This window comes from Eretmochelys imbricata, chromosome 1 (assembly GCF_965152235.1).
Source record: "Eretmochelys imbricata isolate rEreImb1 chromosome 1, rEreImb1.hap1, whole genome shotgun sequence".
Lineage (NCBI taxonomy): Eukaryota > Metazoa > Chordata > Testudines > Cheloniidae > Eretmochelys > Eretmochelys imbricata.
In genome coordinates this window covers 9,358,953-9,381,228 of record NC_135572.1, presented here as the reverse complement: position 1 = coordinate 9,381,228, position 22,276 = coordinate 9,358,953, and the positions used below count along the sequence as shown (strand labels likewise).

The 22,276-nt window shown below is 51.1% G+C and overlaps 2 protein-coding genes across 3 annotated transcripts; both read left to right on the top strand.

The window, feature by feature from the left end:
• The first annotated feature begins 4,784 nt into the window (after positions 1-4,784).
• On the top strand, positions 4,785-12,996 carry LOC144279841 (ecto-ADP-ribosyltransferase 5-like). Of its 2 annotated transcripts, none has more exons than XM_077841528.1 (5): positions 4,785-4,908; positions 7,020-7,139; positions 7,848-8,571; positions 11,967-11,999; positions 12,860-12,996. In XM_077841528.1, the coding sequence occupies exons 2-5, from the start codon at positions 7,068-7,070 to the stop codon at positions 12,979-12,981; spliced, it is 951 nt and encodes a 316-aa protein (XP_077697654.1). In that variant the 5' UTR covers positions 4,785-4,908; positions 7,020-7,067; the 3' UTR covers positions 12,982-12,996. The 2 variants fall into 2 exon arrangements, with proteins under 2 accessions (XP_077697654.1, XP_077697663.1); XM_077841537.1 differs by having other exon boundaries at positions 7,848-8,689.
• A 2,356-nt stretch (positions 12,997-15,352) lies between these two features.
• On the top strand, positions 15,353-22,061 carry ART1 (ADP-ribosyltransferase 1). Its single transcript, XM_077841519.1, has 5 exons — positions 15,353-15,460; positions 19,154-19,231; positions 19,718-20,474; positions 21,804-21,842; positions 21,967-22,061. Exons 1-5 carry the CDS (start codon positions 15,353-15,355, stop codon positions 22,059-22,061), a joined length of 1,077 nt encoding a protein of 358 aa, XP_077697645.1.
• The last annotated feature ends 215 nt before the right edge of the window (positions 22,062-22,276 follow it).

Sequence of the window (22,276 nt, the reverse complement as noted above, 5' to 3'; positions counted from 1 at the left end):
TCACATGTTGCCAAGCTTCCTCACTGGCCTCTTGGCTCCGCTGTGCAACCTTCTCTAAATCTTTAGAGCTTTGTGCCCGTAGAAGCATATCCTGACTTTTGTCCAGAAAATCCTCAGATTCTCGTATGCAACGCAGGGTCGATATCTGTAGCTCCAGACCTTCGATCTTCTCTTCCAATATGGATACTAGCTTTCACTTTGTACAGACAAAGTCGCTTCTGTCCTGTGGAAGAAAGACAAACATGGCACATCCAGTGCAGGTCACAATAGCTGAACCCCCCCTTCCATATCACCTTCCTACTATGAGCTTCCTCAGAGAAGTTGGCAAGATGTAAGCCTCACTGGGCTCACTCCAGGCGAACTCCCAGGCAAACTCCTGCTGTGTGCTGCTCTGCTGTTCCCCGCCGCTCAGCTGGTTCGCGGAGCTCTGGCTATTTTTAAACAGCCAGGCTTCCCTGAAACAAACAAACAGACAGCCCCAATACCTGCCCCCTGCAGGCTACCACCCAATCAGGCACTCGCTCAGGCTCTCACACTGCCCTCCCAGCAAACACACACTCGGATACTCACTCAGCAAACACACACTCAGATACTCACCAATCCCAGGCAAACTCCTGCTGTGTGCTGCTCTGCTGTTCCCCGCTAAAGGGTTTGTTTACACTGCCACAGGGCTCGGACAGCGGGGCTATGGAATTGCAGCGTAGCTGTTTAGGCTCCCTGTAAAGGGGGTGGGTCCCAGAGGTCAAGCTCCAGTCCAGGCCCAAACATCTACACTGCAATTTTATAGCCCCATAAACCTGAGTCAGCTGCCACAGGCCAGCCGCTGGTATTTTATTACAGTACAGATATACCCAAAGGCTCTGCAAAATGCTCAATATAGTCCCAGACTGTATTACATTTTCAGATATCTTCTCGAGGGCTGAGGGGAGGACAATGTGGATTTCCCCAGGCCCTGCCCATAGAAATTCTATGATCTATCATTAAAAAGTGGAGACACTTTGATTCTATTACAGGATTCCCCCCCCCCCGAATGTAATCTAGCCATAGCATGAAATCCTGACACTGTAGATGTCTGTGTGTATGTTATTTGTGTAGGGCAAGGAGCTCATACCCATGTGTGTGAGGTACTATTCGATACATTTAAAGGTATGTCTAGACCAGTGGTTTTCCACCTGTGGTCTGCAGTCCACAGACCATGTCAGAGATTTCCAAAGGGATCCACACCATCATTTGAAATTTTTTAGGGGTCCACCAATGAAAAATGTTGAAAACCTCTGGTCTGGACTAGAGTTTTGACATCCTACTGTAACTAGAGTTAACAGATTGCCAATTAACCCAACTGAACGGACAGCTTTTAAAAAGCTCATTTAGGTCCTTTCTGGTGCCAGACCTGAGACACCTGGGGTCTGACTATCAGAGGGTTGGAGCCCTCAACCCCAGCTGAAGTTAGTGGGAGCTGGGAGCATGCCATCAGGTGATCTAGAAGCAGAGGCCACTTTTGGAAATGTTGCCCAAAGCACTCGTCTTTAACCCTTTTCTTGAAGGTCAGCGATTCCCCCTGGGATAATGGAACATTCCATCAGGAGGCACACTGCTGAGAATCCCTGCTGGAGAGGAGACGATGGTTTATCATGAAAACGCCAAGAGACCTTTAAGTGCAATGTAGGCGCCCAACACAGTTAGTCATTCGTTGGCTGGAAGCACTTGGCATTTCTCTCCAAGAATCTGGCTCTTTTTTTAAAGTCTGACCCGTCAACTAGATTGTGCTAATTCCAATATTCCTCGATTGTAACCCCATTAACTTGCAGTGCAGTGTCTAGGCAGGGTGAGCTGCCCAGGGCTAACAGGAGTTTGTCCTTGGAGATCTCGGAATGAGGCTGAAAATCCCAGCAGATTGTAATTATTAAATGTTCTGCTCGTGTTTCAGCCAAGAGGGCCCGACAAGACTGGTAGCTCTGGTAAGAACCTATTTGTTGGTGTTAGTTGATTTGCAAAGCATTGGTCTCCTGCATGGACGTGCTGAGCAGAGAGGGCCCACGCCAGGGAGGGAATTTCATCCAGGACCATCGCAGGCTGTTGTGTCCTTGCTTTGCTCTGTTCACGTTTTTCAAATAAAGTGTTCATGCACCTTGCTTCAAAGCAGTTAATGGTGACAGGACAAATCTACCGCCACCTTGCTCTGTCATGGGCAGTTGCTTCCCAGTCAACCTGACATGCTTTCCCAGTCTGAATTCAATGTGTCTTTATATCCTTCGTACTAGCCACCATAAGGAGGGGGCCTTGCTAGAGATGACCATAACATATGGCCTCGGGTATGCTCAGTTCGGCCATATGAACAAGGAGCCCAGAGCAAAACAGCTGAAATTAACAAGTGTGATTTGAATGCCAGACATCCGACAAATAATTATTTATTATATAGATAATAAAGGAACACACAGACCAAGGAAGGATACTTCAGCTGCAAACATGTTCCATCTGTAATTGTCCCACATGAATCCCAGACTGGAGTCTCCTCCCACTAAGGGTAAATAGACTCTAGTTAGCCCCCTGGCATAAATAGGGTACCATGCAGATGTTGGGAAGGAGACATGCATCCAGCTTCAAGGATATGCGAGAGTATGAAAGGATTTCCAGTTATTTTGTTTGGTTTTCTCTTATTAACAGCTGCTGGGAGAGGCATCCTGTTCTCCAATGGGATGAGCCCTTTGCTGTTTGGTGGATTTGTTATCCTGATCAACACTGCTGCTGCTGCTCTCAAATGCTGTACCAGCAGTTTCCTTTTTGCAAAGTTGATTTTGCCCTCTAAAATAACAGCATAGTAGCAGGATGTCCCCCATCCCCTCTGACTTTCATTTGACAGTGGACACACAATACCCTCTGCTTACTGGGTGACATTCAATTTAGGGTGACCTCTCATTCAGGGCAGATTACGCATGGCCCTCTGAACTGGAGGAAATTTCACCCTCGATGATAAAGAAGTGAGTGATGTCTGCCAGATTTCAAATGTGACTAGTAAAGAGAGTCTGGAAAACCAGTATTGTGGGGTTGAGTATTTGTTTCCCCTCTGCTGCTTCTACAGCCCAGAGATGTTATGGGACGGGGGCTGCAGGAAGACAGGACCTGACGGATATACCAGAATCACACTGGTTACGTAAAGCCAAAAGCCGATGATAAGGCTCCTCCCAGCTACAAGGGCTGATTTCTGCCCTGGCTTGCAGCCCCACAAGCCCGCCGAAGCTACATGAGCCTGGAATCTGGCCCTCAGAGAGTAGCAGGGTGCTTCCAAACCCACCCTGGGCATGCAGAGGCGCAGTTAGACCCGTGAAAGGCGCATACACAATGAGGGTTCCTTGGTGAGGTAAAGAAGCTCTCCCGGCTCACAGGCCTTTTCCAGAGACTTCTGTTTTCATAGCAATAAACATGGGGAAGAGGGAAGGTGTGGGGACTATTTTATCAGTTTCATCAGAGGATGAGCATGCTCCAGCCTGGGATTTACAATGTGCTGCCAGCCAGGCCTTTCCCTAACCTCTCCCTGCCCAGCTGCATCTCCTTCCCCCAAGGTCTTCAATCTCCCCTGGCCCAGCTGACAGTCTCTGCTCTCCCCACCCTGCTCCTTAGATGGGCTGGGGAGGAGGAACCCTGCACGCTGCTAGCAATGGGCATGCTCCGGTTGTGGTCCCCGTGGACTAGATGGGCTACAAAGGAGGTGCAGGAGCATGGCAGGGGAGGAAAGCCTTTCAATTTCATACCTATGTGAGGAGCCCTTGAGTGATCTGGCGTGGACCCCCCACCTGGTCAGTCCCACTGGGCTTGCACCAGGGGGTCCTAAGGTAGCACAGAATTAGGGTCAAACACCCAGGAGCCAGTAGCGTTTGGAGGAGTCTAACTGGGCCAGGACCCTCCTATATGGCTGGATGAGGCAAGACATCTGGCCTGAAATTCTGTGCCAGGGCAGGCTGGCTGGGTGGGGCACATGCTCTCAGTACAGACCACAGCTGACCTGGCTACCCTAGAGCGAGCAGGCAGGCAGCCATCCTCTTTTGTCCCCGTCCCCACCCTATTGCAATAAGAACCCCACCTTCCCCCTCCATAGGCTGCCCTGCTTGAGTGCTGCAAGGTGGGGCTGAGGATCCTGGCCGCTGGGTGCAGGGCCAAGGCGCTGCTGGAGCACAGGAATGGCACACCTCTCTCCCTGATCATTGACCCAGACTGGTGCTGATGTAAGCAGGGTCAGAATGAGCTGCCCCCACTGCAACATCTCGTGATGAACTGGAGGAATAGACTTCAGGAGCTGGCTGTATTTGCATAGACACACCTTCTGTGCCTAGGTGAGCAACAGCCAGGCCTGCATTGCCAAAGCGATCCCTTTGGGTTACTATTCACTTGAGGACTGAGTGCCGAGGCCACAAAATAATGTTATCCCTACTGCATGAGTAAAGGGCAGAAGAGCCATGCGTAATCTGCCCTGAATGAGAGGTCACCCTAAATTGAATGTCACCCAGTAAGCAGAGGGTATTGTGTGTCCACTGCCAAATGAAAGTCAGAGGGGATGGGGGATAAGTTCCTATTTTGTGGGTGCTGTTCCAGAAACTCCTAGGTAGTGTTTGAGCCTCTTTCTCTTCCCCAGTGCTTTATGATGGTACTGACTAAACTTGATTTAGCGTTCTTGCTTTCCTTCAGTGGTTACGAGATTTGCTGTTGTCACTGATAAGCAGGTCTAGGGCGAGTCTTGAAGTGAAAGAGAAAGGAGAGGCTGCAGCGGCTGTGAGGTTCCTCCCTGCCCGGTGAAAATCACTAAGAGCCGAAATCACCAAGTAGGAGACTCTCAGAACGCAGCACGGCAGAGGTGGCAGAGGTAACCGTGGCAGCGCTGAGTGGCGGCAGAGGCTTGTTACTCCCCGTTTCAAGGTAGAAGGTGAACCCCTCCCCCTGAATTCTGGGATTTCACTGACTCTGAATCGCCAGCTGTGAGTGGGGGGGCAGTAGAGGGAAAGGGGAGCGGTGTCTTCAAGAGACATTTGTCCGTTGGATTTTCACACCGCAAGGTGGGAAACTGAGGCAAAGGACACTGCCCAGTGTACTCTGGGGGTGGGAGTGTGCTCATGGTTTACATGCTTTTGACTCTTTGTTGCAGTGGTGTCCCAAATTAATGCTGAGTTCCTTCTCCCTTTTAATAACAGCTTTCTCTTGTTCCGCACAGACTTGGTGCTTGTGAGTCTGTCTGTAACTAAAGGGGCGGTATTACCTCTTCAGAGGCCTGCAGGGGTGGTGGTTAGTTTTCTCTGGTTACTGCGTGGGCCTTCAGCCAGTTCTGTTTTGTATTGTTAAGAGGAACCCCTAGATAGTGGACCCAGGCCCTGTCCCTGCCCATGCCCCCTGGCAGAAGGGTTACACTTACAGACTGTTTCTTCTTGTTGCCCCTAGTTATTTCTGGAATGAAGATAAACTGTGAACCAGAGTCACTTCTTGGCCCATGTGCTGGGCAGTTTGCTGACTGAGATAAACAAAACTAAAATTCCAGCTAAAGGTCCTGGCTTAGAACCCAAATCACTCCGCTTTGTAAACAGATCTGTGCAGGGCGAAGGCATTTCCAGCTTGATTCTGCTTACGGGAACTGAATGCGGGTCAGCTGGTCCCTTGCTAGATGAGTCGCTGCACATGCCGTGTTTGGGCACCTGAGAGCTGTACGTAGCCTACACGGCACTGGCTTTCTGGGATCTCCGGTCAGATATATGGAAATAACGAAGATAAACAGGGCTTAGTGTCGTGTTGTAACTTAGTTTCAGCTGTTTCCTGCGGGGAGGGAAAGGGCTTGGAAAAATGTTTTTCCTGTAGACCTTTTTCTTTGGAGAAGCCCCAGTGGGATCAGGGAGTCAGCTGGACCCTTCAACGTAAGACGTGTGGCTTGAGATTCTGTCTGCTGGGAACAGTCATCAGTCTGGGGAAATCAGGTACAGGCCCCTCTCCCCGTGCTTGTGTTTGTTGTGAACAGTGGCCTGAGGCTGACTCCTACAAAATTCTTGGAAGCTGCTTCCTTCCCTGTGATTTTTGGCCCTGGTACAAATGCCATCTGTCCCTGTCCGTGCACAGGGTTTGCATGTGTCGGGCGGTGGGTTGCTGGGACGCCGTCTGAAATCGAAACCATGCGCCACGTCCCCGGCGTGGAACACTTCACCTTCTGCATGATTAATACGCATTCCGGGAAACCCCACTGAACTCTGTCTCTTGCTGCATGATTCTCGGCCTAGTGGCTGCCGGCTCTCTGCTGATGTGTCTGCCCTGTGAGCCCCAGACAGTGTCTCCATGCAAACAGCAGCTCCGTCCCTTTATTTTTAGCCAGTCCTCTGGACTGTGACTGAGCCCTGCCTTGTCCAGCTGGCTCCTGTGAAAAGAAATTAGGGTTACTAAAAATATACCGGATAGTCAACAACTTGTCATCAGGGCCGGGCTTCCTCTGCTTCAGGAATTCTGTTCTCTGAAACCTTGCTGTGAGCACGGGATGTTCTCACTGCGAGAGCTGTGTCAAGATTGACGTGAGACAGTTGGCGGTTATGGGTGATGGCAGCGTAGGTTCGTGGGGTCAGTTGCACCCACAGAAATCGTGGAACCAAGGGGGCAAAGCCAGGCAAACCTACACTTCTCCCAGCCTGGTGTGGGAGAGGAGGAGGCCTAGGGAGGGGGGGAAGGGTGTGGAGAACAAGACCGCCACATTGGCAGCTTCTGTCCCGGCTCCCTGCTCCATCATGATGTGGGTGGGGGGGTGCTGCACCAACCCTCAGTGTTGCTATGGCCTGGGTGAGGAGCTAGGCCTAGCCCTGCGGGACAGAGCCACCATTGCAGGCTGAGCGTGGGGCGGGCTGGCTCCTCAAACATCCTTGCGCCCCCACAGGCCAGCATTAGGGTGCTGGTGCTAGGGTGGAGGGTGGTGCCCCCCTGGCAGATCAGCATGGTGCACCTATTGACTGGGGAGGTTATGTCCCCCCCAATGCGTGATGTCGAAATCTGCCTGATTTCCACAGATCTGCCCGGTGTTGGATTTGCCTTCAGCCTTGCAGGTGAGCTGGGAAATGAAGACGTTGAGGTCTGTGGTTCTCTCCTTGGCTTCTCTTTGGGCTCTTGCCTTGCTGGAAACGTCTCAGGTAACTCAATTCCTCCCGCTGAGTTCTCTCCGCCATCCCCTCATTCCCGTCGCCTGTCTCTGTCCCGGCGGCTCAGGTACACGGCGTCTCAGAGGGTCACAGCCAGTGGGAGGAGAGAGGAGGGCCTGTCTGTAGAGAGCCACCCCGCGACTGGGGCTGTTTGTTCGCTGTGTAAGTATTAGTGCCACTGTCTACAGGTGGGGGATATCCTGTGAGCTGTGGTGAAGTCCGGATGGAGATGAAATTTTGCTTTTAATCAGCCTCCATGATGTGGCTGCCAGTCAGTAGAACATTCCCCTCAGATGGGAAGGCACCCTAAGTACTAGAATGCTTTGCTACAGACTCCAAAGCAAGAGAAAAATAATTTCCCTTGTTTCACACAGGGAAACTGAGGCAGAGAGCAGGGACGTGACATTCTAAAGGGGGGATGAACACCCAGCTTTCCTGAGTTCTAGTCCAGTTCTCTAGCCAGTGAGACACGGTGCAGCGCTAGTCGGTTAGCCAGTTTGAGCCCAGTGTCATTGAAGAACAGCTCCCTCCATTGGGTAAAATCATGCCCAGGAGCTTTGGGGTGGGAGCATTGTTGGCTGCATGCTCAGCATGAGAACTACTCTGCCATTGCAGGGCTGGATGGCTGAGGGGTGAGCTGCCAGTCAGACCTGGCTACCCCCAACCACTCCCTTAGCGCCCTGTTTCTTCTCCCTCCAGGTGAGATGCCAGCGCTCTGTGCAGTTGGGAATGGCACCCGACTCTTTTGATGACCAATACACTGGCTGCACTGAAGAAATGGAAGCAGATATTGCTCCTCGCCTGCTAGAGGAGGAAAAAGCCAGACACCCGCTGCTGGGCTCTATGTGGGGAAACCTATCGGCTGTTTGGGCGATTAAGAAGAAAAGGCTTTCTGTGCCCAAGGGCTTTACGGATGAACATGGCATAGCCATCCTGGTCTACACTGATTCCTCTAAGCCACTGTACTGGGAGTTGAACAAGGCAGTGAGAGAGGCTGGGGTCTCCCGGGATAACTACATGAGCAATTTCCACTTCAAAGCTCTTCATTACTATCTGACGAGAGCCCTGCAGCTCTTAGGGGCTGACTGTGGCCACCTGTCCAGACTCCAGCTGTTCCGGGGAGTCCGATCCATCCGCTTCGAGCCCAGCGGGGCAGGTGTGTTCCGGTTCGGACAGTTCACCTCTTCCTCGCTGGATGTGGCTTTAGCTCGGAGTTACGGCAACGCCACGTTCTTCACCCTGCGCTCCTGCTTTGGCGCCCACATCGAGGCGTTCTCCGCCTTCCCTTCAGAGCGAGAAGTGCTGATCCCTGGGAGTGAAGTGTTCAACATCTCCAGCTTCTCCCGGGAGGGGAACCGCAGCATCTTCCTCCTGCACAGCATGAACCGGACCTGCAGCCATTACAACTGCGCCTACCTCGGGGGTGAGTGCTGGCCCACGTTGGAACAGGAGCAAGCCAGGCTCGGCCACCTCGGAACAGGGATAATCCAATCGCAGAGGAAGCCGTTAAATGAGTGGCTCAGATGTGACCCACATCTTAGGTTAATCAAATTTATTTCCTAAGGGTGAAACTTGATCCTGTGCATTGGGCCGGCACCAAGCCCTCTGCACCACTTCAGCCCCACATAAGCCCATTATTGCTATTCAGTGCTCATCCGTAAAGCCATAGGGCTTATGTGGGACTTAAGTCATGTTCTTGGCATTTGCTGGCCCCTCGGCCCAGAGGGCTTCACCCCAGGTGGGCCCCCAGTAAGGAAGCTAAGAAGCCTACAGAAGCTTGGAGGGGTAATTTTTTACTTCCTTTTAAATCGTTTTTAAGGATCCCTAATACAAGCCATAGGCGCCGTGCCCCTTAGCATCACGCTGGCAGCATTACACAATCCTTCAGACACGAGCCCAGCCCGGCCACTGAGAATCTCTCCTTCCCTCCCCTTCGTCATTTGCCCATTTTGCAGACAAACCCAAGTTATCGGCCTCAATGCAGGAGTGACTGGGACACATCCTCTGGCCTGTGCTACGTGGTGATCACAACAATCCCTTCTGGCCTGGGAATCTACGGCTCATGCCAGGGGCACTGCCTGAAACCTCTCCAAATACCTATTGAACAGCTGCCCCCAGTTTGGGTCTACGATGTCCTTGAAACACAAGGATCTCAATGTTCTCAAAAGCCCCAGGCATGGGCAGCTTGGAGACTCAACGGTGCAGTCTAGCAGCAGCATAATCCTCCCGGGCTTAAATTATTGATAATTTTGCTTCTTTGGTTTTAGTCTTCTGTACCTCTCTAGCTCCTGCATGTCAATGACTGAATTTCTTTTCTTTTCCTTGCTTGGCATGCAATGAAATGTAGTTTTTAAATTTGCCCTGAGATTGTCTTAAAACTGGGGGCTGGATTGTAATGCCGATCTCTAACCGCTCCAGTCTTTGCACGGCGGGTTCGTTCTCTCTTACGGATCCTTTTGATGCAGGGCATGACAGGGCATTTCTGCAGTCCACGCTCTCTTCCTACCAAACAAACTTGAGAGTTAAAAGTTGATTTTTGGGGCCTCATTCTGACTTTGTTTACACGGCTGCAGCTGGAGTGAAATCAGTTCCTGAGACTGGTAGTGGTGAGATCAGAATTAGCCTCATGAGGTCATACTCTTTTTTTGCTTCTCCCTGTTAGATACAGTCTCCTCACTGGAGCAGACCTGGGGCATTCTCAGGTTCCTTGCGTTCATCTTAGTGCTAGTTTGGGGGATTGCCCTCTGCTTCGCAGCTCTCTCTACTCATGCATGATCAAATCTGAGGCCAAGGCACTAAGAATAAGGGACCAAACCCCAGCTATGGTCAAAGCACAGACTCTAGACAAGTCGGGATGGGGGTGTGCAAACCAGAGGACTCCCCCCTACTTTGCCCCTCTCAGGGCTGGATACACTGGCTTTAGGGCTACCTTCTGCAGTGCACAGTGACCACACTGTGCTGGAGAATCTGGTCAAGGCGTCTGAGAGAGCATCCTCCCACTAGCCTTTGTTCAGACGCGCCGGGCCCGGTTCTGAGTGCTCGTTAGTTGTTGCTTGTATTGCCTACCTGTTATCCCCAGGCACAGTCCCGGGACCCTGGTGTTAGGTGCTGGACAAACACGGTCCCTGCCCCCAGGAGCTTATGGCCGTCATGGCAAGGGAGAGTTTTAAGGAGGGATTTGAAGGAGGATGATGGGGTCGTTTTGTGGGTGTTGAGGGGAAGCTCCGCCCTGTCGTGAAGGGAGCAGGGGAGGAAGCAGGAAGGAGCTGGTTTAAAAACGACGGAGGCTGAATTCATAGGCTGACCAGAGATGGGAGCTGACACCTCCATAGCAAATGAGGGATGATGGGTCAGGGGGGAATAGACCATGGCGGGCCTTGAAAGTGAAGACAAGCAGCTGATGTCTGATGGGATAGAGATTCCACTGCGGAGTCACTCCTGATTCACACAGGTGTAAATGAGAGCAGAATGGGGCCCACAGGCACATAAACCACTTCAGTTCCCTGATACACGTCCCTCTCTCTAACAGGACCTTTCCCTGATTCTAATCTTTAAGATGCAGGTTCTCGTGACATCTACTGGCAGCCCTGAGCATTGCATTAGAACAATACAGCAAGAGTTTGAATCATAGAAGATTAGGGTTGGAAGAGACTTCAGGAGGTATCTAGTCCAGCCCTCTGCTCAAAGCAGGACCAATCCCCAACTAAATCATCCCAGCCAGGGCTTTGTCAAGCTGGGCCTTAAAAACCTCTAAAGAAGGAGATTCCACCACCTCCCTAGGTAACCCATTCCAGTGCTTCACCACCCTCCTAGTGAAATTTTTTTCCCTAATATCCAACCTAGACCTCCCCCACTGCAAATTGAGACCATTGCTCCTTGTTTGCCTCACTGTTACACTGTCCCAGCTGAGGCGTGGTACCAGCCGGAAAGACAGACCCTTGGCTTTCTTGATTGTTGTGACCCTCTCCCTGTCCCTGTGATCAGGGCTGGAAGGGCAATGTTGAGTATAAAAACTATTTTACGAGACAGACAGGTAATCCCTCCCTCCCCTTTTTCTGGATATACTCTGGAGTGCCGGCAGGTTCTTGCCACCTGTCTGTGGTGTGAGGAGAAACTCCTGCTTGTATAGATTTCATGGGAGTTGGTCAGCAAGGCTGTTCTGATACCTTCTCTGAACTGAATCATAGAATCATAGAATCATAGAATATCAGGGTTGGAAGGGACCCCTGAAGGTCATCTAGTCCAACCCCCTGCTCGAAGCAGGACCAATTCCCAGTTAAATCATCCCAGCCAGGGCTTTGTCAAGCCTGACCTTAAAAACCTCTAAGGAAGGAGATTCTACCACCTCCCTAGGTAACGCATTCCAGTGTTTCACCACCCTCTTAGTGAAAAAGTTTTTCCTAATATCCAATCTAAACCTCCCCCAATTAGAAAAAGTTTTTCCTAATATCCAATCTAAACTGGGGACATGGAATCCCCTCGAGATCTAGCACCCATTATAGGCCAACCTCAAGCATAGGTACCACATTTTAAAGGTATTTGGGTGCCTAAAAATACAGCTAAGCACCCCGTGGGATTTTCAAATGTGACTGCCACCTTTGAAAATCCCACAAGATGCTTAGCTGCATTTTTAGGCATCTCAATACCTTTAAAAATCTAGCCCTAAATGCAAACATCTCAGCTGGGTCTAGCTTGCTGTTGGGTGAGTTTGAACCAATTCCAACGAAGATGCAAAGCTGACATTTGTTCATGCCAGTCTTGGAAAATTTCCCCCTGGAGGAGACAGCTGTTTAATGGAAGTCTCTGTTTGTGTTTTAGGAGAGAAGTCTCCAGAATGTGTTGACAACATGGGTAAGGATTCTCCTTTCCACTCTGATCTCTGGGAGATGCATTGTCTGAAACATCTGACAGTGGATCACAAATTAAATCTGAGTCAGCAATGTGTTGCAGCTGCAAAAAAAAGCTAATATCCTTCCGGCGTCTATTAACAGGAGTGCTGTATGTAAGACAAGGGAGGTAATTGTCCTGCTCAGTTGGCAATGGTTAGGCCCAAGCTGGAGAACTGTGTCCAGTTCTTGGCGTCACACTTTGGGGAAGATATGAACAAATTGGGGAGAGTCCAGAGGGGAGCAACAAAAATGATCGAAGGTTTAGAAAACCTGAGCTGGGAGGAAAAGTTAAAAAACTGGGTGTGTTTAGTCTTCAGAAAGAAGACTGAGGGGAACCTGAGAACAGTCTTCTGGTATGTTAAGGGCTGTTCTAAAGAGGACGGTGATCCATCGTTCTCCATGTCACTGCAGGCAGGACAAGAAGTGATGGGCTTAATCTGCAGCAAGGGAGATTCAGGTTACATATGAGGAAAAACTTTCTAACTCTGAAGGTAGTTAAACTCTGCAATAGGCTTCCAAGGGAGGTTGTCAGTGGAGGTTTCTAAGAAGAGCTGGGACAAACACCTGTCAGGGGCTGGTTTAAATTTACTTGGCCCTGCCTCAGCACAGGGGGCTGGGGTTGATGACCTTGCGAGGTTCCTTCCAGCCTGACATTTCTATGATTTCTTCAGCACCTAGGTAAATAAGCAGCCTGGTTTTTAGAGGTGCTGAGCATCCTTTGCATCCATTGGGTCACCACTCAGTGTAGATTTAGGTGCTTAACATTCTCCTGGCCTCTGAAAGGTTATTCAATGCACTAAGTCATGTATTTTCTTTCCTTAGTTGCAGGAAGGAGTGTCAGGGTGTCCAGCAACATAAGCCCTGTGTTCGTTGGTGGAATTGTCCTGGTCAACATTGCTGCTCAGAAACTCTTTGCCAATTTCAAACTCGTCTTGATTTTGTAAAAAATAATAATAAAAAATTCTCTTATAAAAGTAAATGGAGGTGGAGTTCTTTACTGGACACTGTGCTGTGTACTCCTTGAACACGGCAGGCAGCGGGGCTGCTACTAGCTGGTCAGGCTTCTGTACCACGTTTGGGCTGGCCCCAGAGCTTGCATTACAGAGATAAATGAGACATAGCCCTTTTTGAGTTCTTTTTCTCTTACCATCTGAAGGAGGATCCAGGAATGTGCAGAGCTTTATGGGTGAAGTATTCCCCTGTACAGAGGCCCAGAAACCACTCAGGTCCTGCGTGAGCCCTGGGTGTATTGTCTCCCGCAATTATTAATTCTAAAACTAGGGGCAAATCTACAGCATAAAGCTTCAGGAAGATCTCTACAACTTAGTCATGCTGGGAATGTGCACACAGTCCCCCTCAAGAATGTGATGCACAACACCCCCTGCTGAATAAATCCATGTGAGATGAGACCATCAATAAGGAATACACAGGTTCAGATAGGGTGGTCCTATGGTTGAGACGCTATACTGGGTTCTGGGTTCAGGAGATGACTATTTTATCATGGGGACTTTAACCTGGAGGACATTCGCTGGACACCTACTATGGTCAGTAAGAAAACTTCCTTGGAATTTCTAAATATAATAGATAATGATTTCTTAACATAGAAAGTCCTGCACCCAGCACAGAGTGGCTCAATACTGGATCTCATCCCAACAAAGAAGAGTTAATTGCTGACCTAAACATTAGCAGTTGCCTAGGTACCAATGATGATGATCTGGTTCCATTTACCTTGTGCAAATGGAAAGTGGCACTTAAAAATCATCTGTACATTTGCAACTTTAAATCCATCACTGGCATAATTAAGAATATAAATTCAAAGTGGGAAACGTTGATGAGAACGGGGCATTGTTCAAGATATCCTAAAAGATACCCCCAAAATCCACAGACATGAAAAAAAAGTTATGCTGGGCAAGAAGCCATCCTGGTTTAAAGGAGCTGTAGAAATGGAAATAAACTATATGTATATAAAGGATTGAAAAATGGGGAAACAAATGGTAAATTCAAAAATGTAGGTGACTGATAAGTGAAGCTAAAAAAATCAGTGAACTGTCAATGGCCAAGAGTTAAAGATAATAATGAGGCATTTCTTAAACATATTAGGAACAAAAGGAACCAGAGGACAGGCATAGGTCCATTGCTAGACACAGATGGTAAACGAGGTTAAAAAGACAGAAATGTTCAGTAGGTATTTCTGATCTGTGTTTGGAATGAAGTAGGTGGATGTATCCATCCCAGATGATGGTGTGGCTGTACCATCTGTAACCAAAGAGGATGTGTGGCAGGATGGCCTGTATTAGCCTCAGCATACTCCTAACACTAACAGCTCTGCATTAAGACAATGGCTATAATCAAATTTCATGCTTCAGGACTTCAGCCAACCATCTGCAGGGTCAGGAAGGAATTCCGTCTCCCTCTTCTGCACCTCCCATGCCCAATTTGCCAGATGTATTCTGGGCAGGATGTGTTTCACTTTTCTCTGAAGCTTCAGGGATTGGCCACAGCTGGAGAAGGGACACTGGACAGGGCAGACCAGTGCCCTAGGGTGGTACAGAGAATCCTGTTTCTTAAATGCCTGGCTGATGGGTCTGACTCATGTGCTCAGGGTCTAACTGGTCACCAGATTTGGGGTCAGAAAGGAATTTTCCACCAGGTCAGACTGGCAGGGCTAATGGTCTGAATGCTCTGACATGATGAAGGCCTAGCTCTGCCCCAGCTGCTAGGGATGTTCTTGGGCAAGGCCCTCAATGTTTCCCAGCTGTATACTGGGGATAACGCTTCCATGGTCTAGTTAGATCACGAGTGTGGTGGGCCAGGGACTATCGCTTACACTAAATACACCTTCTAACACAATAAGGGCCTTATCTCAACAGAGGGCCTCTTAACGCCACCGTCATATACATAATATACGTGGCTGCTGTGACTGGCATGTGGGATCCCTATTAGCACTAACTAATAGCTGGTTTGACAAGAAGCCAGTTTGCAGGGAGAGGGATAATTGCTCTTTTCCCCAGCAAAAGGCAGGGCTGCCTCTTCTAGTCTTAGGGAGATGACAGGGGCTGCCCCTCATATGCTGGCTAAGCCACGCAGCTGGGGATCCTTAAGCCCATTAGCGCGCACACGGTTTGTGCAAGGGAATTGCCAGGCAGTATTATCCCAGCCCAGTTAGAGACACAGTATGTTAACAAACCTTATTTGCGAAGCCCATGCAGAGCAGGGATATAAATAGCCAAGCAGAAGGGATGGATCAGCTCCAGACCTGGGCTAAAGCAGTTGGGGATTGCCATAAAAAGAAAAACCAGCTGCTTCTCAGTTGTCATGTCCACAAGGCCCCAGAGCGAAGAGCAGCCGCTACGCCACAGGAACTGGGGGAAGCAGAGACGCCCCAGTTCTTCCCTGCCTGCTTCCGGGGCAAGGAGAACCCAGGTAAAAGTTCTCACTTCTTCCAACTCAGCTGGCCAGACCGGAAATCTTGTCAATTTCAGCCCCCAGCAGAGGGCAGCGCCCAGCCAAAAGTGAACTTTTTAAGGGCCGGGGGGGGGGGGTATTAAATCAGGGCTTTAATTTTATGACTCCACTTGTCCAAGAAACTGGTCTAAGTATTTCCTGGGCCAGCTAAGGCAGAAATCAACCTGTTGATTGTTCTGACTGTTCTGTACCTGCCAGGGGTTATTTAGTGTCGCAGGGGAGCATGACATGATAAGGGTTTTAATCTCTGTGGAGAGGCCCTCGGAGCATATGCTGCTGCCTCTCTCTCTTTCCGCAAGCTGAATATTTGTATTCCAACTTGCTGACGGTTTGTGCGCCATGCAAATATTGCGGTTGCACAGGGCCCACGCACTTCGCAGCTCACTAAAGTACAGTCACGCGCAAGCTGAGGAAAGGCGTCTGTCTTGCATGAAGGTGTTTAATGCAGATGGACCTTGATTTGATCAGTCTTGGAGAACGCCCAAACACACTTGTAGAACCGGAGTTTTCTAAACGAAGGGGCTGCACAATAGAATGTGTGCAGGAGACACAAAGGCCTGGGAGTTTTCCTGTATGCAGTGCAGTTGTGGCCATGCTGGCCCCGGGATATTAGAGAGACATGTTGAGTGAGGTCATATCTTTTATTGGACCAACTTCTGTTGGTGAGACAAGCTTTCCAGCCACACAGACCTTCAGGGCTGGGAAGAGTCGTCAGAGTGTCACAGCATAATGCCAGGTGGAAAGGTTGGTGTAGTTAGCACACAGTGGAAAGGCCTATTCAAGGTGAAGTGGCCCGTTAACACCCCTGCAGTCACAGGACAAAAAAGGGGGGGTTAACGGGTTACAGATCGTTGTAATAAACCATAAATCCAGCGTCTCTGCTCAGGCCATGAGTTTTAGTATCTAGCAGAGTAATGAATTTAAGCTCCCAGGCTTGTCTTTTGAAAGTGTTGTGCTGGTTTCCTTTGAGGATAAGGACTGAAAGGTCAGCTATAGAGTGTTAGAATCATAGGACTGGAAGGGACCTCGAGAGGTCATCCAGTCCAGTCCCCTGCACTCAAGACAGGACTAAATATTATCTAGACCATCCCTGGCAGGGGTTTGTCTAACCTGCTCTTAAAAATCCCCAATGATGGAGATTTCACAACCTCCCGAGGCAATTTATTCCAGTGCTTAACCACCCTGACAGGAAGTTTTTCCTAATGTCCAACCTAAACCTCCCTTGCTGCAATTTAAGCCCATTGCTTCTTGTCCTAGCCTCAGACGTTAAGGAGAACAAATTTTGTCCTTCCCTCTTATAACAACCTTTTATGTACTTGAAAACTGTTATCATGTCCCCCCTCAGTCTTCTCTTCTCCAGACTAAACAAACCCAATTTTTTCAATCTTCCCCCATAGATCATGTTTTCTAGACCTTGAATCATTTTTGTTTCTCTTCCCTGGCCTTTGTGAATGCATCTGATGAAGTGAGCTGTAGCTCATAAAAGCTCATGCTCAAATCAATTTGATAGTCTCTAAGGTGCCACAAGTCCTCCTTTTCTTTTTGCGACTACAGACTAACACGGCTGCTACTCTGAAACCTTTGTGAGGAGTGTTCGCACAGGTGATAGATCGGGTGTTTTTGTCTTTTATCCTTTTCCTGAGTGAGTTCAGTTGAGAGCATGGTGATCGGGGACTGAGCAGAGACACTGGATTTATGGTTTATTACAACAATTTGTAACCCACTACCCCCGCCCTCTCCCCCACTCTTTTTGTCCTGTGACTGCAGGGTGTTTGTCCTGGGACTGCAAGTGGATTCAACTTCACCTTGACTGGGCCCTTACAACATGTGTTAACTCTTTATGCTAAACAATCCCTTCCACCTTGCATTCAGCTCTGACGCTGGGAGTTCCTTTCCCAAACCTGCAGAAGAGCTCTGTGGCGCTCCAAAGCTGGTCTCTCTCCCCAGCAGAAGTTGGTCCAGTAACAGATATTCCCTCCCACACCTTGTCTCTGGGAGTTTTCCTGGAAGGCTCCGGCGGTTGTTTGTTGCCTTGTACTCAGGGGACGCCTACACTGTGATCCCAGGAAGCGACTGCAGCTCGTGGGGTCGCACCTGAGCAGGGGCGGCGAGTTATATGGGCCCCTGGTGCCCGGGCTCCACCCATGTTTGGGGTCGGGTCTGTCCCCAGGCCCCTCCTGCCTCCCCCGGGCCCCGAAGCGTCCCTGTCTCTGCTGGCTCCCGGCATCCACCTCCGCCACAGGGTCCTAGTGCATCCGAACCACTAGTGCCGAAACAGGCTGACCCTGCCCCCGCCCTTCTGCTCGGACCCTTGCCTTTTCCGGTGGGACCCTCCACCAGCACAGGGCCCCCGCCCCCCCGCCCACAGCTACCGCTCCTGCCCCACGCTGGGCAAGGGGCAGCCCCACCCCCCACCCACAATGAGGGGCAGCAGCAGGGGAGGAGTCACACAAGTCATGGCAGCCCCCACCATGGCACCCACCGCAGGGGAGGTGAGGGGGCTTTCTGGACCGGAGAGGATCCCTAGGGGCATGTGCAGTGACAGTGGTGTGAGGTGAGTGTGCTGCGGGGGGGGGGGGGGAGAGCGGGCCCCTCCCCCAGAGCTCGCTGCTGCTGGTGGGGAGAGGGCTGGGGGAGTCCTCCTCTCTGGCCCCAGCCCCGGGGCAGCCTGTCTCCACCCCAAACTCCTCATCCCCAGCCCCACCCCACTCCAGAGCCCACACCCCCAGCCAGAGCCCTCACCCCCTGCACCCCAACCCTCGGCCTGAGCCCCTCCCACACCCCAAAGCCCTCATCCCCAGCCAGAGCCTTCATCCCCCTGCACCCTAACCCTCTGCCCCAGCCCTGACCCCCCCTTCATCATGAACCCCTCATCCCCGACCCCACCCCACAGCCCTCACCCCTGCACCCCAACCCTCTACCCAGTGTTGCTCAAAGTGGTTCAGTCATCCCTGAGTATTTCTGATGTCCTGCGGGACCCCAGTGCATGGTGCTGTTCCCTCTCTGAGTTCCAGATTTGCCTCTCTTGATTGATTGGCATGACTGGAGACAGAGAGAGAGTAAAAGAACCGACCGTTGTGGGACCAAAGGCAGCCCTGGTCCCAGACTCTTGGCTTCAGGGCTGTTCCCGCAGCGATGAATTCTGAGCAGGCTCCTAGCAGAAGATGATGGCTTTATGGTTAAAGCGCTGGGCTAGGATTGGGAAGATCCGCTATCAACTGCAAGCTCAGCCTCACACGTCCTGTGGGATCATCTCTCTGAGCCACAGTTCCCCGTCTGTAAGATAATACTTCCACTCTTCTGGCCTTGTGTCTTTAGATTGGAAATTCTCCAGTGTGGGAACTCTCTCTTGCTGTGTGTGTATATACAGCACCTAGCACACGGAACCTGTGGTCTTGCATGGGGCCTCACAGTGAAAAACAATAGATTCTACAGGGATGCTAGAGCAAAGGACCAGAAATCTGTAGTCTGCAGGGGAACACAATGGCCTGGACAGGTGTGCATCCACCCCCCCACCGCTTCCCATCATCTCCCAGGTGCTCTGTGGCTCTTCATCTGTCTCTTGCACAGATTGGAGCTTGGTATGAATAAGTCACTCACTGAGTCGCCGTGGTCTGTACTGGCTGTGGACTGAGTGTATTTTTTTTCCAGACGTGGATGGCGAAGATGGAGCATCTCAGACCAGTCTTTGTCCTGCTGCTGGCTGGGATCTTCATGGAAGGCCCTCAGGTACGCCCTGGGTGGCTCTGCTAAAAACATGCAGCAGTTAAACAACTAACAATGTCATCATCATTAGGGTTCAGCATTAACACTCCATTGAGATGAACAGGGTGTAGGGCTAATTCTATGGGCTAGATCCCCAGCTGCCATAAGTCAGCCTAGCTCCATTGACTTCTGTGGTTCATTGACACCTGCTGAGGATCTGCCCGTTTATCCGTGCACACCCCTGGCAGGCAGGGCAGAGCTGTATCCCTATTGTACAGATGGAGACCTGAGGCCCAGACAGACCAAGGGACTTGACCAAGGTCCCACAGGGAGTCTGTGGCAGAGTAGATAGCATCCCAGGCTACCACCCTAACCACTGGACCACCCTTTCCCTCATGCTCCCAACACCTTATCTCTGTCACTTGGCTATTGCTGTCCCTGTAGCCTGGCTAAGACCTGCTCCACCATCTGTTGCCAGTGCCTGTCACCATGTTCTCCTGCTGCCCTCAGGTCCAGTGTTTCTCCCTCCGCAAGAGAGACCTCTTCTCTGTCAGAGAGTCAGCCCTGGACATGGCCCTCAGCTCCTTCGACGACCAGTACAAGGACTGTGCCAGCATGATGCAGGCTGAGCTGGGGGAGCTGAACCGCACCGAGTTGGCCAACAACAGGAACTATGCCGAGACCTGGCTGGAGGCGGCCTCCAACTGGAAAGGGATGAAGGAGAAGAGCTACATGCCGCAGGACTTCAAGCCTGAGTACGCCATCGCCATCTTGGCCTACACCAGCCAGGGCCCCCTGCACAAGCAGCCCCTTCACCAGGAGTTCAATGCAGCCGTGAGAGAGGCAGGCCGCACCCGGGACTTTTACCTCAACAACTTCAACTTCAAGACCCTGCACTTCCTCCTGACCAGAGCCCTTCAGGTCCTGAAGGCCTCTGAGCCCACCAAGTGCCACCAGGTATACCGCGGAGTCCGGGGCATCCGCTTCAAAGCCGAAAGTCGCAAGCCCGTCCGGTTTGGCCACTTCACGTCCACGTCCCTGAAAAACGAGAGCGCCCTGCAGTTTGGGCAGGACACCTTCTTCTCCATAAAGACCTGCTATGGGGTCAACATCAGGAACTTCTCCTTCTTCCCCGGCGAGGATGAAGTTTTGATCCCCCCCTTCGAGAAATTCAAAGTCACCAACTTCACCCGGGCTCAGGACAGAACCTTGATCCAGCTCCTGTCCCTGGACAGCTCCAGCAACTACAACTGCGAGTATGTGAAAGGTAATGTCCACGCACAGGGATAGTGGCCTCCCGCTCCCTGTGGCCTCTTGGGGATCCTGGTCTGAGCTTCCCACTGGCCTGTGGGGCATTCAGAACTGGGGGGATAGTCTGGCCCAATTTTACGTTCCAAACTCCCTCTGGCGTCAGAGCTGTTTAGAGCTGGGGTTTCAGTCTGTGGAAGGAGAGTCTGAGACAAGGGTCTGCGGGTGGAAACAGGGTCAGATCTCCAGCTGGTATGAACTGGCTGCAAGGCGACACCAGTTGAGCTGCTGGCCCAGGCCAGCTCCGGTTTTGTGGTTGTGGCTGGGCCTCAAGTGGGACCAGGATGAAGCTGATGCCATTTTGCTTAGTGCCAAACTGGAGCGGGAGAGCGAAGGCCGCCCAGGCAGTGCCTATGAGTGGGGCGTGTGACCAGACTCAGTGTCTTGATGGGCCCCCTTCCCACATCCCATCCCAGCCATCAGCTGGCGCCTGTCAGGAGAGGGTGAGGGCAGCTGTCTCTGAGATAAGGGTGTCAGTCCGATGCGAGACAATGGTCCTATCCCAGAGCCCTGAGGCTCCAGCCTGGAGCTGAGGCAGGGGCGGACGGTCTTTGAAGGCTTGAGCTCATGCCCCATCCCTGCTGCAGACGCCCTGCACAATCTTGGGCGAGTGAGTTAATCTCTCTAAGCAACTCCCCGCCTGTAATAGGGGGTTACGAGCAATTTCTTTCTCCCTCTCCTAGGCTATTGAAACGCTGAGCGCTTTGGGCCAGGGATGGCATCTAAGCCCTACCCAGCACAACTGGGCCCTGATCTTGGTTGGGGCCTTTTATGTTCTACCCCAATACAAATAATAGCGTGCCCGGTGGACAAGAAATTCACTGACCCCCATGGCCTGGTGGGTCCTGACCCTGTACCTCCCACAGAGCTCCAGGAGAATGGTATAGTTATGGCCCAGAGCAACGGATGGAAACTCCTTCTTCCACCACATGACCCAGGCTGTAGAAGCCCTGCAGCCAAGCAGAGAGGAGTAGGGTTGCCCAAGGGCCTCCCTGCATTGTCCCTCTGTACGACCCCCAATGACGTCTGAAAAGAGACAGCTTAGCACAGGAGAATTCAATCCAAACAGCTCCCCAGGGCAAGGAGCCCTGCTGCCCAGCAGATTGGCCCCTTTCTTTCCCAACCACCGCTGGTTCCCCACCCAGCCTGGTTCTTCTGGGGTCACCCATAGGTCAGCGTGGTGGCACCATACCCATAACCCCATGAGGTCCCTATGCCAGAGCCACCTGGCCTTGCATAGAGAAGGGGGTGAAAGTTTTTGTTTTAATGTTGTTGGTTTCTTTGGCAGAGAAAAGATGCAAGACCCGGAGATGCGTTTTCAGCTCCGGTAAGAACATTAATGACAATCTGATGCCTTTTAGGGGGCAGCACAGAGCTTATATTCCTGCCTCCTCCTCCCAGCCCCTTCCCGCACTGTAATTCTTTCTTATTCTCTTCCTTGGCATCTGCAGGAATGAGCAGTTTCTCTTCCAGCGTACATTGCCTGTACCTCCTCAGTGGAGTTCTTCTGGTGGCAAGTGCTTTGGGAACACCTGGCTTCCTTTGACATCCTACTCAGCATGCTCACTCTCTCCCTGAGCTGTTATTAAAACTCTGTTGAAATTGCTTTGAGGAAAAAGGAGATGGAGAAGAAAGAAACCCTGGAGCCCATCTGCTGGTGTCTCAGGCTAGAAGTCAAGAATTAGAGGGTGTGACTACAATTCATGCCTTTTTAGACAATAACAAACCTGCTTGATAAAAGGAACTGGGGAGATGGAATAG